Genomic DNA, 15,637 nt, shown 5'->3' with positions numbered 1-15,637 from the left:
TCAGTGTATATAGACCCATGTGCTTTGTGTCCAGTAGTTTTGTCACCAATAATTCACTTTCCTTACATTGATAGGGGCACATTATTAAAAGAATTTCTTCCATCTGTTCTATACTTGTCTAATTTACTGCATAAAGTCTGCTTGATTAGGAAGACACAGTACAAGCTTTAAATACAGAATTGGGATGAAGCTCTGCTAAAGCAAGGTGGTTTTAGAATAAAAATAATGATGCTTTAAAGGCTGTTAAGTGTTTGAAGGGCAGACCTTTATACCATTTGCTATTTCTTGTATCTGCTTTGCCCTTTTTAAAGATGCCAGAGCAGGGAAGGGTTACTCTGAACAGATCAGTCAGTAGGTGCAGTTTATAGCAGTTCTTAGGAAGATTTAGAATAGCTTGAAGCAGGATGGTAGAAATATGGCTTTAAATCATCTTTTTGGGCCTGTTTCAACTGAACTGACCTGCCACTTACCTTTAGCTGCTGTGACATCCTGAGTTTTCCCTTGATCAGCCTGTTTGATACTGAGCTGCCCAGAGGTTCTCAGTGTGTTTTAGCAGCTCTGTGGTATATACACCGTGAAAGCTCTCTCTTGATCGTGACAAATTCTATCATTTGGATTTGTCTGTAATTGTACTTAAGATTGTCTTTCCTGATTTGTACTTCCATATATTATTTCCTTCCCTTTTAACTTCCTTAGGCCTCTCTGTGGATTTTGCAATCTGATGTTGTACGTGCTGCTTGCCTTATTTGCCAGTGCTATTATATCTTTTTAAAAGTGAAATCCACAAACATTTCCATTTGCTTCAGGCACCCCTGTATAAAATCTGGGAAGGGGTTCTGGGGTTTTGTTTGTTATTTATGGGATAAAAGAAATGAGGTTTGACTTGATTCTTTCTTTTGGTGCATCCTAAAAGGAAAACCGTTCAAGTCTCCTTATTCTCTCACACCCCTTTTGTCTTAAGGCAGCCTTTCTGTTGGAGATCTGGTAATGGTGAATGGATTGCTGTTCCAGCTTTCCCTGCCCCTGAACTTCCTGGGAACAGTGTACAGAGAGACAAGACAAGCACTGATAGATATGAATACCTTGTTTACACTTCTCAGTGTAGATACCAAAATTAAAGTAAGTAGTAGCTTGTTTTCCTGAAGTATCCGAGCATTTAACAGAGCTGTTTGTGGCAATGCCATCATTTCACCATGTTCTGATCTTCCAGGTTTAATTTCTATTCATGAAAGGGCTGTTGTGTATGAGGTTGCTGTTTTGCCTCCTCTTTAAGTGCAGTTACTGCAATAGCAGTTGATTTTTTTTTTTTCTTGCAGAGGAGCAAAAATTGCTTAATGGAAGCTGTGTTTGTATTGAGTTTTTTTTTTTATTTAAGTATTCATGCCTCGTGCTTGAATTTTTATTGGTAATTAATGATGCAGAATATATTGCAAAAGAAGTTATGAGGCAGAGTGTTTACAGCAGGAATTTTTACCTCCTTTGGGGAAAAGGAGGAGCAAACCAATGTCACTTGTGTAACAAATTATGATTATATTCCACATATCTGAGCTGAAGTGTCTGTTTGCCTTTTTCTGAGGTGGGAAAGAGACTGTTGAGTTTGTTGTAGTGTTGGATATAATTTCTGGGCAACAGATAAAGTGGAACTCTTCTTTCCTAGGACAAAGAGATGGCTCCACCCCTGCAGATCACCCCCCAGACTGCTTCCATCGCCTTTGACAATGTGCATTTTGAATACCTGGAGGGGCACAAAGTCCTTGCTGGACTGTCCTTTGAAGTCCCTGCAGGAAAGAAAGTGGCCATTGTAGGAGGTAGTGGGTCAGGGTGGGTAAATGGACTAAATATGCCAATCAATGCAGAATTTAGTTTCTTAAGTGTGATGCTGCTTGTGTTTGCTTTTCATTAATTTTGTTTGTACATCTGTCCTGATTGGAGATTGCAAATGGCAAACCAGGATGTAACATTAACTTCAATTCTTTTCAATTCCAGGAAAAGCACCATTGTGAGGTTATTATTTCGTTTCTATGAACCTCAGAAAGGAAATATTTATGTTGCTGGACAGAACATCCAAGATGTCAGTTTGGAAAGTCTGAGAAAGGCAATAGGAGTTGTGCCTCAGGTATTCCATGTTTCCTTCTCCCCAGACAGTCCAATGGAGCAGTAATTCTAGTCTACTGTGATAGAAATTCTCAGTATCTGGCACTAGTTCATTGAAGACCAGTTCTAATGCAGTGGTGTTGCATGGTGACTTTCAAAGGAACTAGACTTTTTTCCCTCAGGAAATGTTATGTTTTTATATGCATCACCATATAGATCCAATTTCTGAAATGTGTTTAAGCCTCCCCATGAGAAACTGCCTGCAGCTTTAAGTGATTTAGCTTTATAGTTGATTACCACCCGTAATGAGTTAGCAAAGTGGTGAAACTGTGCATGACATACATATTTAGGACACAAAATATATTAATCCCTTTTTTTTTTTTTTGGGAAAAGAAATTTCCCCAAACACTTCTACCTTCAGGCTGTGTAAAGAAAAATACAACCCATCCTGTAGTGATTCTTTCATGGGATGGGGACAGTTTTGAAGCTGTTTTTCATGGTTTCTTATTTAAAATGTGCTTCCCTCAAATGCAGGATGCTGTTCTCTTCCATAACACCATCTACTACAACCTGCTCTATGGCAACACAGAGGCCAAGGCAGAGGAGGTGTATGCAGTGGCCAAGCTGGCAGGAATCCATGATGCCATCCTCAGGATGCCCAATGGCTACAACACCCAGGTCGGGGAGAGAGGACTCAAGCTCTCAGGTTGGCTCCCAGCTTCTTTGTATCCCTTTTGCTGCCTTCCATGCAGAGTTTAGTCCTCAAGTTGGCTTTTAGCTTATCTAGCTTATAGCACAGAATCATTAAAGTGGGAGAAGATCTCCAAGATCAAATCCAGCCTTTGACTAAACCACGTCACCAAGTGCCACATCCACTCCTTGGAACAGTTCAGGGATGGTGACTCCACCACTGCCCTGGGCAGCCTGTTCCTATTCATGACCCTTCAGTGAAGAAATCCTTCCTGTCATCCAACCTGAACCTGCCATGGAACAGATTGAGATAATTTCCTCCCCTCCTGTCCCTGTTCCCTGGAAGCAAAGCCTGATCCCCACCCGGTCCCCTCCTGTCAGGGAGTTGTGCAGAGCTGGAAGGTCCCCCATGAGCCTCTTTTTCTCTAGACTGAGTCCCCCCAATTCCCTCAGCTGCTTCTCAGAGAATTTAAATTCCAGAACCTTCCCCAGCTCCATTCCCTTCTCTGGATGCTCTCCAGCCCCTCAGTGTCCTTGTGGAGAGGAGCCCAAAATGCCTGCCTGTCAAAGCTAAATATTAATGTGAAAGGCTGCAGTTTAAGGCAGCTGTAGTCTGCAAGATGTTCAAAGAAATGTATTTTCAGGGGATAATGTTAAATGAGATTATAAGTGAGGCTGGAGGTGCATCTAAATAAAAATGATTTTTCTCATGATCTGTTGGGGTAGTGGACTAGAATTGGAAACTCTGTGTGCTTTGGGCCGTGCTCGTGCTGAGGGATGCAGTGGGTGCAGACAGAGGTGCTGCTTGTTGCAGAGACAGCTCTTAGGGGTGTTTGTTTCTCTGTAGTGCTGCAGTCAGGAGTCCTGGTGCCTTTGAAACAGGGGATCAGAGGGTACAGCCTGTACCCAGAACATGCACGCAGGAGAAAGCGTGCATGCTGCAGAAGGGGATTATGCAGAGACCTAGAAGGGAAATAAAGTATATGAAGCACAGATCTGGGTGAGGGAATAGAAGGTGCTAAATAGGTACTGGCAGAACTGAAGAGAATCATGCTAACAATGAAAGATTTGTCTTATGCTGCCTGTCTCCCCACACTCATAATTGCTAGAAAGAGGATTTGACTGACAATAGGTTTGAAATGTCTTGGTGTTTATAGAAGAATAGAATAGTTCCAGTTGGAGGGAATTTTCTAAAAATTATCTAGACCAACCCTCCTGCTGTGAGCAGGGGCATCTTTCACTAGGCCGGGTTGCTCAAAGCCTTAACCTTATGTTGAGGTTTAGATTGGATTTTAGGAAAAATTCCTTCACCCAAAGGTTTGATCAGGCTTCTCAGAGCAGTGGTGGACTCCTCATGCCTGCGGGGATTTTACAGCCATGTGGATGTGGCACTTGGGGGCATGGGTCAGTGGTGGCTGGAGGGACAGTTGGGCTCCATGGTCTTGTGGGGCTTTTCCAACCTGAAGGATTCTGTGTCCCTTTCTGACTCTGGAGCATTGTGTGTGGGTTTGTTGGAGTTTCCTTCTGACCTCGAGACTCCTGTAACAGAGCCTTTCTGAAAATGGGTTCTGCCTTTCCTCCATCCTTTAGTTTGTGTTGCCACTGGGATGGTCGTAAGCACCCATCTGCCAGTGCTTCCACAAAGGTGTTGAGAAAGGTAAGGGAATTGTGTTCTTCTCCTGCTTTGTTTGTATTTAAAGAAGAAAAGGTATGTAAAATACTCAGGAGAAAGACAGTGGAATTCCTTCGAGCTGTGAGTAAGCATCTGCCACTGAAAGAACAGCTTCCGTTTCTTATTTTCAACAATTAGGTGAGTATTGATAAATACCAGTAATAAACAAGCTTCAGGAATGTGTGCAGCCAGGGTACAGGAGTCTCAGGACAGTGTTCTCAGAGATGGTGTCATTGTTCAAAGGATTGGAGATACCAAATGGAAGGTTCTGAGTTCCTTCAGTGGCTCTGTAAAAAGCTACTGCTAATTGGAATCTATAGTTCTCTCAATACTGGATTGGCTCCCTGAACTCTTATAAAGATATATATGGATTCATTTCAGAATCAGTTTGTGGGGTTTTTTTGAAGTTGGGTGAGGCTTCAAGCCTAAGGAGAGCACGGAGTCATGACTTGTTCTCTTTATTTTGTGGCAGGAATAGAGTGAGTAAAAGCTATGTGAATTTAAGTGGTTCTCTTTAAAATCCGGGGTTTATGAGCACAATGGAAAAACAAGATTTTAGCAGCAATGACAGATTTGCCAATTTAAATGGTGATGTAGTATATTGTGCAGTTTTTACTGTTATCAAGGATTGATTAATCAAGAATAAAGAATGAAAAACAAGTTGTTTCACATCAGTGTTGTCTGATAGATGTGTAAGACGCAGAGCTGCAACAGCCCCAAATCCCTGACTTTGTGAATGGAACAGTTATTGTGCTGCTGCCCTGAGTGTGAATGGGGAACAACATGAGACAAGTGGATCTGCTGCAAATATGAGGGATCTGCTTACTGAAATATGTCTTTCAAACATGGGCATTGTTTTGGAGATGCTGTACAGGGGAGGGGGAGCACACTAAAACAGACTGAGTAAACCATACAGTTCTAATTGCTACTGAGTTCTGCCAAAGACAGTTTAAAATGTGAACTGCAGCATTACCACCAGCCTTTTAAATGGTTTATGAAAGCATGTTCTCTCCTGATAGGAATGGAACAATAACAAGAATCTAATGGTATTAAATGGAATGTTTTGAAGCCTTGAATAAAACAAAGGAGGACAAGAGCACAAATGTGACGTGTTTGCGTCGTGTACCAAATGTTTAGCAGATTTTGAGTTCTCAAATGCACCTGTTTTCCTGTCTGTAAAAGTTGCCCTGAGTTATTCTTGAGTAGATGTTGGCTGTAAGAATTGTTTAGGAAGGAAACTAGTCTGAAACTGGGTTGTATGAGAAACCACCAGGCTGTAGATTGCAGGCTGAAGGTGGTTTGCAGTACAGTATTAACTGTCTTGAGTGAAATTTCCATTATGGGGTGGGAAGTTGGATGAATATCAATGAAAGACCTGAAAGACACAACGTGTGAGCAAGTTGCCTGAATCCAATACAGCAGGTGTGGACAGAGCTGTGGTGAGAGAAAACTGGGATTGTGTGTGCAGAGTTACTGGATGGAGCAGAGCTTAGGCCCGGTGAATGGGCTCCTGCTCCCAGTTGTTTAGAGTGAGTAACTGTACAGCAATGTTACTCACCTGTGTCAGACTCTTGCCTTGGAGCAAGATACAAAATAGTTCTCTGTCCTTTTCCAAAAGGATGAGCAATCTTGAATCACTGAATTTGCCAGGGAGCAGGAACTTGTGTGCTACCTTATGTAACATGTCAGACATTTGTCAGCAGTGACTATGATGTCTATTAAAAGAAGGAAAAAAGCCAACAGCCAACACTCAAAAATCATGTCTGCTGTTGAATTTAGACTATCACAATTGTAACTTAATATTTTTTCTTTTTTTTTCTCTTTCCCCCTCATTCAGGAGGAGAAAAGCAAAGAGTTGCAATTGCAAGAGCAATGTTAAAGGAGCCATTTCTTTTTCTCTATGATGAAGCCACATCATCTTTAGATTCAATTACAGAAGAGGTAAATTGGAATAAAAAATTCTAACGTTTGAGTGATGCAGTGATGTTTGATTCTGATGCTTTTCCATGTTCTTTTCCTCTCAGAACTCTGTTCTTTTTCAAGTGTTTCCTCAGTATTATTAAGAGATGCTATGTGTAAGCTGTTCTCCTAAAGAGCAGAGCAGAGATGCTCAGTCCATTACCTGGAGATAGTGGGGGGTATCAGCTGTGTCTGGGATATTTTCTGTTTCCACTCTGGAAATCCCATTTGAAGCTGCTGCAGGTGGCCATGAAGTATGAAGCTTTCCAGTCCACTTCAGAAGGTGTTTAGATACCATCTAGTATCCATCAAAAAAGCCTTCTAAATAGTTGGGACCTAATTTAGGACAAATCTCCCTTGTTTGTTGTGTAGCAGCTGCAGGTGAGGTAGGTGTGACCTGCAATGCTGGTGCTCATTTGTGTTCATTCCACAGGAAGGGCTGTGACATGGATGTGCTGACACAGTCACAGGAGCTGCATCAACCTTCATAACATCTTTGCTTAAGCACAAAACTCTCAGCACCAGCACTAATTTCCCAAACTAATGTCATCAAAAATGAGCTAAGCTACAGCTCTGTTTACTTATGCAGATTATTGAGTGAGTTTATTGACCTGTAATCACTAAATTACTTTCATTTTCCAGATGCAAAGAATCCAGAGGATGAACTGTACATCCATATAGCACAGCACTGAAATTGTAGCATGGCTTTCTCATGGGCCAGAAATGTCCACATCACACTCAGTTCTCAGATTTTTCCTCTCTTGTTTTGCTGTATCTGTGCAAGAGTCATAAGCAAAGCAGAAAGTCTCAGAGTGGTCTTGGAAGTCAGCAAATGAAAATGAGGCTTTTCCACAAGAGTATGCCTGGGAATGGAAATGTTTTCTGACAAAAACTTTCGGGGAAATAAAGTGGACACTTCACTTACGGTAGTGAGGGCACAAATTCCTGGTCAGTGCTCCTTGCACAGGGATGTGGTTTGGAAGGTGGCATAGAGCTCACAAAGGAAACACTGGATACATAGATAATTGCCAGAATTGCTCTGCCTTTGTTCCACACTGGCATAAAATTGAGAGGGATTTTTTTTCTTTTAACAGTCATGGGAAAACATTAATATTACAACCACGAGTTTTTCTTATTTTTAGATGCTTTTACTGCCATTTGTTGCTTGTGTAGCATGGCTCTGTGGGGAAGTTTTTCCTGAAATGAAGTGACACTTCTCTTCCTTTGTCCCTGGGGATAGCTGTGTTTTTCTGTGAATACAAGTTGTTTTTTTTTTTTTTTCTTCAGTTTGAGGCTTTAGCAAAACCACAGATAATTTTATGTTTGGGACTTTTCTGTTTCTCCTGTACGTACTCCTGGCTGTTTGTTATTGGGAAGCTGTAGCAGTACCAGAGATGATTTTCAAAACTTATTTACAGTAATTTGCATATTTCCAGCAGCATTTGATTTCTCCTCATCTCACACAGGAGCATGTAAGAGTTTGTGTTTATTCCAATCTTGCAGAACATTCTCAAAGCCATGAGGGACATGGTGAAGAACCGGACGTCGATTTTCATTGCCCACAGGTTGTCCACAGTGGTGGATGCAGATGAGATCATCGTGCTGGATCAGGTGAGGGCTCACCTGGTGCTGTGTGACTTTCACATCCTGTCAGGGATTTGGTTTAGGAGACTCTGTGTGTGTCCACTTTGAATTGTTGCACTCCCACCAAGCTTCTGGAAGTTTTTTCTTTGGAAATGAACTGTGTTTGAAAATTCCAGCCCAAGCTTGGCATGTGTGACTGTCTTCTATGTTGTTATTTTTATGCCTTACTGTTGCATGTTTTTAATCTTAATTTTTTGCATGCTTCTGTCAGTTGAAGTTTCCTCATGTGTTCCCCCAATTTATGCTTCACTCTCATTGCTCAGTGTCTGGTTTTCACATGCATCCTTTTTTTCCTCTCAGTGGAAAGAGAGAGGACAGCATGTTCCATTTCCACACAGATAGAACTATTGCAGGATTGTTCAACCTAATTATGCTAAAAATCTGAGCACCATTCTCTGTTGTACCTGTAGAAAAGTGTGATTGTTCCCTTTCTGTAGGCTTCTTTTCTAAGAAAAACATGTTTCAACGTTTGATTCCCTAATATCAGTGTTCGGCTGTTACCTCATACTCATCCAAAGTCCATTTTTTTCTCTTAAATCCATGTCTGGCAAGAGATTTAAAATAAACAAATGTCCTTATGATAACTTCGTAATTATTCTTTTCACTGATAATGCAGAAAGTACAGGGCTCTAATCTGCTGATAATAGATGTTAAATTTATCTCTACATTCATTTTTATCAGTTGCTATTTATAAGCTTGTGCTGTGCTCATAGGTGTCTTTAGTGATGTAAAATGCACATCTAAAAGCAAATAAATTATTCTTACACTACATTCAATGATTTCATGGGCAATTAAAACCATATCTTATAAAACAGTGACATTTGCTACACAAAACTCAGCTTTATATGAATCTCAGGATGAAGTAGTGAAATAAATAAATCACCTGCAGTGCTCCATGGAGTTTTTACTTGTGTTTGATCTGCTTTGTTTTTTTCATCTTTTGCTGAAAAACCCTCTTGTAAGGTGTAGCCTTCCTACAAGTGCACGTTAAAATGTCTCGCAAACATTTTGTAACGTGTCACAAGGCAATTGGCAGCTTTTTGTTTTCCATGCAAGTTTTCACAGCTTCCTAAGAGCGTGTTTTGTGTTGTAGTGTAACTGTTAAATTAAAAATAAAAGCACAGCCTTGAACAGTGAAGGAGCCAGGGTGCTCCCTTTGCTGAAGTATGGAATTGTGGATGAGGGAGGCAGTGCTGCCGTGTGCTGCTGCCATCCCAGCAGGATTGATGTGCTAGCAGCCAGATAAATAAGGTTCAGGAGCAGGGATGAGACAGGGTGATTGTGGATGGTTTTGCTTAGCACTGGTAATCATGGAATCAAAATTCCAGCACCTTTGCTGAGGTAAAATCAGAATAATTCCTGAGCAGGTAAACACTGGAGTAATGATACAGATCCTGATGCTGTGGAGCTGAGCAGAGATGTTCCATTTTTGAGGATTGGTCAAGAGTTACTAGAAAAAAAAAGCCATAATTCAAAACCTGTTCTCTACTCTGAATTAATCACTTAAAGGTTTTAAGTAAATTCTGCAGTTCTGTTGGTCAAGTGTATGTTTGTTGAGATTCCACTGGCACACCTAGTGATAGAAGTGCCAACACCCAATTTTTTTCCCAGCTTGTCCATCAGCAGATGTCACAAGGAGGTAGATTTAATTGTAGATCAGAATTTGGAACTGATATCAAATCCATGTGATTGTCTGTATAATGCTGTCCTTTCCCAGAAGGAAAAGGAGCTGGAGAATGAATTCATGTGTTAGGTTAATTTGAAGTCAGTGAATGTCTCTCAAAGTAAAAAGTGAGTTTGGTTTTTTGAAGAGTGGTGGTATTTCTCTGCAGGGTTGGAATTTTCATGGAATTTTCTCCAATTCTTCCCTTCCATGCTGGTAGTCAATAAATCATCTCTGCTCCTGAGAACAGCCCAGAGAACTGAGTTGCTTATGCCATTTTCATGGTGGTGATTGCAGTGACACAAGCTACAGAGCACCCGTAAAAGCACAGTTTACACTAATGGTTTTCAGGGTTTGATCTGAGATGTGCTTGGCTTGTCTAATACAAACCCCTCTGTGTCTGCTCTTCTCTTTTAGCTTCTTCACATGTGTTTGCTACCCAGCAAAGACAAGTACGTGCTTTATTTTGGTCCATTCATGTGACCTTTGCAGGAGTAGTTGAACACCTTGCTCCTCGTATAGAGGTCCACGTTTACTTTAGATAACTCCTCCAGCTTTAGATAGTAAAACCTTCCATGCTGGTGGGCTTTTGATTTTGTCCAGATGGACAAAAGGCACCTGCAGTCTGAGAAGAGCACAGCTCCTTGTTTTCAGCTGGCAGTGCCCACACAAGGGGTGCACTGTGCATTCAGTCTTTCCTTGCTGTCTCAAGCCCCTTCTCATTAATTACTGCTCTAATCCATACTGTGACACTGTGATCCATGGCTGGCCTGTTCCTAAAGATCTGGGAATTTGGATTTCTGACTTCCTGCCCTTGTTTTGCAGGGTAAAGTTGCAGAACGTGGCAAGCATGCAGAACTCCTGGCAAATCCCAGCAATCTCTACTATGAGATGTGGCACACACAGAGCAGCAAAGTGCTCCACAGTCACAACCACCCAAACTGGGAGGAGAGAAATAACCAGACATCCAAAGAGGAGGAAAGGAAGAAGCTCGAAGAAGAAATTATCAACAGTGTGAAAGGCTGTGGGAACTGTTCATGCTGAATGGGATCTTGGATCTTGTATAGCAGGTTAAAATTGCACAAGAATACAGTGAAATACAGCTCTTGTTTTTAAGTCAGCATTCAAAAACTTCTGGGTTTTGCAGTTTTTGGATTTTACAGTTTCACAGGGGACATAATTTCAACCAAAGGAATTCTATTTTTGCATCTTTAGGAATCTCTTAATATTCAGTGGCATCTGCAAGAGCTGAGCTTTTTCAAAAACTTCCAACTTCCCAACCAAGGGTGTAATTTATGGCAATTTTTAGGCATTGGTAAATTCTCCTGGTAGTCACCTGATGTGGATTATTATATTGTAAACAGACTTGTCCTTGATTTACATTATTTCTCATCATTGATGGTTGATAAATGCATCATGTTTTAATTGTAATTGAGCCAATTTGAACTCATTTGCTAGTGAGGAAGATGCCTTTTAAATTCTTTGGTGGTGTTCTGGTTTAAAATCTTCCTTGTAAAGAGTAAGAACAGCCTCAACAAAATATTAGGCTTCTAGTAGCAAACTAAATATTGGATTTACCCCTCTCACCTTTCAGAAGCACCTTTCATACTGCACTATCAGGAAATGGATTGGTATTATTCTAAAGGAAAACTAACAGTATTTTTAAGTGAAAGATAAACAAATCCCAGTTCAGGATTTTGTATCCTCAGCATCTGCTGTAGTAGTCAAAGCAGAATGCAGTCACTCTTTCTAGTTCAGTCATGATCTTAGGGAGCAATTAAGATTCAATAAAGACTTCCATAAATTTCTGTTATCTCATTAATGTATGAGAAAATGACCTGGATAATGCTGAAAGCATTGCTATAATAATCTCCTCATTTCAACAGCCAAAACTTCTCCAGTGGGAGGAAACCTCACTGTTTGGGATCTGCAGGACACTGTGGGTGTGTTGGGTTTGGGTGGGGCTGCAGGGGTCACGTCTGGGAGAAGATGCCAGAAGCTTCCCCTGTGCCTGACAGAACCAAGGCTGAGCACATCACCAACAGGGCAATGCACTGCTGGGATCCCAGATTTGGGAAGGGAGGAAAGAAGAACTGCAGCCGGAGAGAGGAGTGGGACATGGAAGAGCAACAGCCCTGCAGCCATGCGGGTAGGGAAGAAGGAAGGGCAGGAGGAGCTCCAGGCACTGGAGCTGAGATTCCCTGCAGCCCATGGAGGTTCATGATGGAGCAGAGATGCACCTGCAGCCCGGGAAGGAGCCCTGGATGGAGCCAGGGGGATGTTCCCAGAGGAGGCTCTGACCCTGGGGGAAGCCCACACTGGATCAGGCTCCTGGCAGGACCTGTGGAGAGAGGAGCCTGTGGTGGAGCAGGTTTGCTGTGACCCCCTGGGGGACCCACGCTGGAGCAGCCTTTGCCTGAGGGACTGCAGCCTGTGGCAAGAGGACACATGGAAAAGACACAAAGGGGGCAGGGGAAGAGAGTGAGGAGGAAAGTGCAGCAGGGACAATATTATGAACTGACCACAACCCCCCTGCACTGCTTGGAAGGAGGAGGCAAATTCTGAAGTGAAGTTGAGCCTAGGAAGAAGGCAGGGATGGGAGAAAGGTGCTTAAAGATTTTATTTTCTCATTACCCAGCTCACACTTCTAATTCACAGCAAATGAAGTTAATTTCCCCAAGTGGAGTCTGTTTTGCCCATGACAGTAATTGCTGAGTGGTCTGTCCCTGTCTCATCCCACAAGCCTTTTGTTGTGTTCTCTCCCCTGCCCAGCTGGGAGGGAGAGGCTGGGTGGGCACCCAGCATGCAGCCAGGGTCATCCCACCACAACAGGGTTGTATTTTTAGGCCTTTTCTCTCCAGGGAAATTCACCATCTCTTTAGCATGAGCTATCCTGGTGTAATTCTTCATGTTGAATTTAAGAATTAAAATCTTTCTCTTGGATGCTAAAAAATAACTTAGTTATTTCTGGGGAATTACACCGGTATAATTACACTGATATAATTATGTTTGTAAATCAGATGCAAGATTTCTCAGTGTGGGCACTAGGGAAGGGCTGAATTTGGTGCTTCTGGAAATTTAATTGCAAATAGCGTTTATTTTTTTGTTATACCCTCCCTTACAACTAAAAATAGGAACATAACTTAAAAGGAGTGAAACCTTTGCTAGTTACTTATTTTCTCGCTCTTAAAATGATGGGTGAAAAAACAACCTGGCATCAATCTCCAGTTAAAAATTATTCTAAAAGCACTTTAATTTTCATCATTGGAGTGTAGAAGCAAACTGAAGTCCAGTTAATGCAGTGGCAGTGCAGAATTCCAGTTTACAACCTTCCCTTTGTTTTCCCTAATTGTCTCCTGGTTGAGCTGCTGACAGCACTGAGGGGACTGTAATGCAGTTACCTCCCAGCTGCCAGAAATAGCAAAGGTTTATTGAAAATCTGATTTATGAGGAATCTCCCTTTCCTGCATCATGACAAACCCCAAACTATGGCTCTTCCCCTGCTCTGCGAGGGCTGATTTTTGGAATTTGTCTGCTGTTCATGCAGCAGGTAACAGGCAAAGGCTATAAATATTTCAGTCCTAAGATTGTTTTCCTTTTGGCACAAAGATGAGAAATTACTCTGGTCTGAAATGTGGAGGGAAAAGTTTTCCATGTTCCAGGGCTTGGACATCCCAGAAAGTCCCACCAGGGTGCACAGAATCGGAAATTGTCTGCAAAATGTCTGGAATCAAAAACCACTTTAATGCCAAGTTTGATTGTGTTTGTGAGGGACAATTTCAGATGAAAGCTGATGGATTTTATCACTGGGGATGGACTTTGCAAGGACTGAGAGTCTTGGGCATTACAAGTTCGGAATGAGGACGGTTTTCAGGTGGCAAATGCCAGGAATGATCAATACTTGTTTAAATCTGTAGGGTTTGATGCAGCTCTAAGGCCATTACCTGTCTCTGCCATCCTTTTGGTGCCAGTGGAGGTGCTGCAGCTCTGTCCAACTTTAAATGGAATGACAGGAGGGAACTCTGGACAAAGGCAGTTGCTAAAACAAGGGGCCAGTCCTGCACTAGAGTATGTGTTTTAAAGAACTGCAGCAGGTTTCTGGAGATGACTGAAAACTTTCCCATGTCAGGGAGTTGCTGGATAAACATTCCTAGCTTGGTGGTGGCTGTGTTGGGGTGAATTGCTATGGAGAAGCAGCAGCAATACTGTGTGAGTCTCCCGTCTGCTGCAAAGTTAAACTGCAGCTCTTCTTATTTTTTGTTTTTCATTTAAATTGTGAGGTTTTATTCATGTACTGTGACTCCAAAGTGTCACCACTGAAGCAGATGCTTAAAGCATTGAATGGGAGAGTGATGGCTTTGGAGAGACTTGCTGACCCTTAGGACAGTCTGCCTGGCACCTCTCAGAAAAGCCTTACAATTCTCACAGAAACACATTGATTTGGGAGCTCTCTTCCAGCTTCAGTGGATCTTGGTAATTCTGCTCTGCTGCAAACTGAAACGTCCCTTTTCTAAACAGCAGCTTTTCATATTCTGGACTCAAGCTGGTTGTTTTTCAAAATTCAAGTTATCTATTCCCATTATAAAATCTTTGCCTGCAATTTTACAGCAGAAAAAGACATTTAATTTCTTTTTCTTCACTTTCTGTTTTTTAGAGGAAGTGTGTTTGCAGAAAATGGATGTTAAAAAGGGGCTGCTGCTCGAAGTGTGTAATGATCTCTTAACTGTGAACTTAGAGAAATCAATCCTAATTCCCACGTAAAAACTTTTTAGGCTCAGGATATCAAGTCACAACACAAAAAATTTGGACTATTTTAACCTCCAGTTCAGGCAACTTAATGAGTTACTGGCAGGGAGGTTGTGCTTTTTCCAAATGGATGTTCAAAGCTTACTCCTTGCAGGTGATCCCTCAGGTAATCTCAGCTCTTCTGTTCCATGGAGTGATAGTTGCTTGCATCTCTCAACACAGAGATTTTGTTCAAGTTTCTTTTCAGAATGAAAATGTAAAACTTACATTATGCAGGAAGGTGATATGTTCCAGAACAACACAGAAAGCTTGGTTGAGATGAGATTGTGTAACCCTTCCACTGGAAGACTCCTTTCTCTGACTCCTGTGCTTCCATCTGTGTGGATAATTCTTACTAAATAAAGGATTTATCTTTGTGAATAGAAATGGCTGTCCTGTCACAACGGCTCTTCCAGCTTTGCAGCAATTCCCAGAGGAAACAGTCATTGCCATGGAATGTGAGTCTTAACTCATCAATTGTTTGTGGTGCTTGGTGGTGCCAGTGGAGCAGGTAACAAACCCCAGGCTGTGGGTTGGCATAGGGTGACTGAATTGCAGGTGATCCCTCAGGGGTAAGTTCATGTATCACACCTGGATCCTGCCCCCACTCAGCTTTCACACCCCCTGCATTTGTGTGTGGAGCTGCAAAAGGTAAGCAGCTCTTGTTGGCTGCATCCCCCTGATGGAATGAATGTGCTTGTGAGAAGCCTGACTGTTTCTTGCTTTAAAACACTGTGTTTTTCTAAATGTAAACTCTTCACGTGTGTTCAGTCAAAGCAGAGCAGTTTTAAGAATCTGCTTGAGCCCTTGACATGACATTGTAATCACTGACTGGATTTTTACTAGCAGCTGTAGCTCATTATCAAAGCAGAATGCAGGAAACATTTTTATTATTATTATTATTATTATTATTGTTATTAATTGCTGCATTGCACTGTATTGATCTGAGCCACAACAGCCACTGTGCTGCTGTCACTGAGCTCTGTGTGGTTGTGCACAAGGCATGGTGCAGGATGGATGGATGATCCTTGAGCAGTCTGGGGTGTTTCAGGTCTGCCTGGATGAACTTTCAGCTGCTGTTTCTAAGTGTTTGTTTGTTCTGCCTTTAAATCCTGTAATGGTACAATGCA

At 41.9% G+C, this 15,637-nt stretch overlaps 1 protein-coding gene across 1 annotated transcript in view; it reads left to right on the top strand.

Moving 5' to 3' along the window:
* Positions 1-11,530, top strand: part of ABCB7 (ATP binding cassette subfamily B member 7) — a 35,519-nt gene extending 23,989 nt beyond the window's left edge. The window contains exons 10-16 of the mRNA XM_062503169.1: positions 962-1,119; positions 1,658-1,821; positions 1,987-2,116; positions 2,629-2,800; positions 6,294-6,397; positions 7,919-8,026; positions 10,548-11,530. Coding sequence (XP_062359153.1) covers positions 962-1,119; positions 1,658-1,821; positions 1,987-2,116; positions 2,629-2,800; positions 6,294-6,397; positions 7,919-8,026; positions 10,548-10,766 — 1,055 coding nt within the window. The 3' untranslated portion in view covers positions 10,767-11,530. The remainder of the gene's footprint in view (positions 1-961; positions 1,120-1,657; positions 1,822-1,986; positions 2,117-2,628; positions 2,801-6,293; positions 6,398-7,918; positions 8,027-10,547) is intronic.
* Positions 11,531-15,637: the final 4,107 nt, after the last annotated feature.

This window comes from Cinclus cinclus, chromosome 15 (assembly GCF_963662255.1).
Source record: "Cinclus cinclus chromosome 15, bCinCin1.1, whole genome shotgun sequence".
NCBI classification, from domain to species: domain Eukaryota; kingdom Metazoa; phylum Chordata; class Aves; order Passeriformes; family Cinclidae; genus Cinclus; species Cinclus cinclus.
The sequence above is the reverse complement of the archived record's forward strand: the minus strand, read 5'-3'. Positions and strand labels throughout refer to the sequence as shown.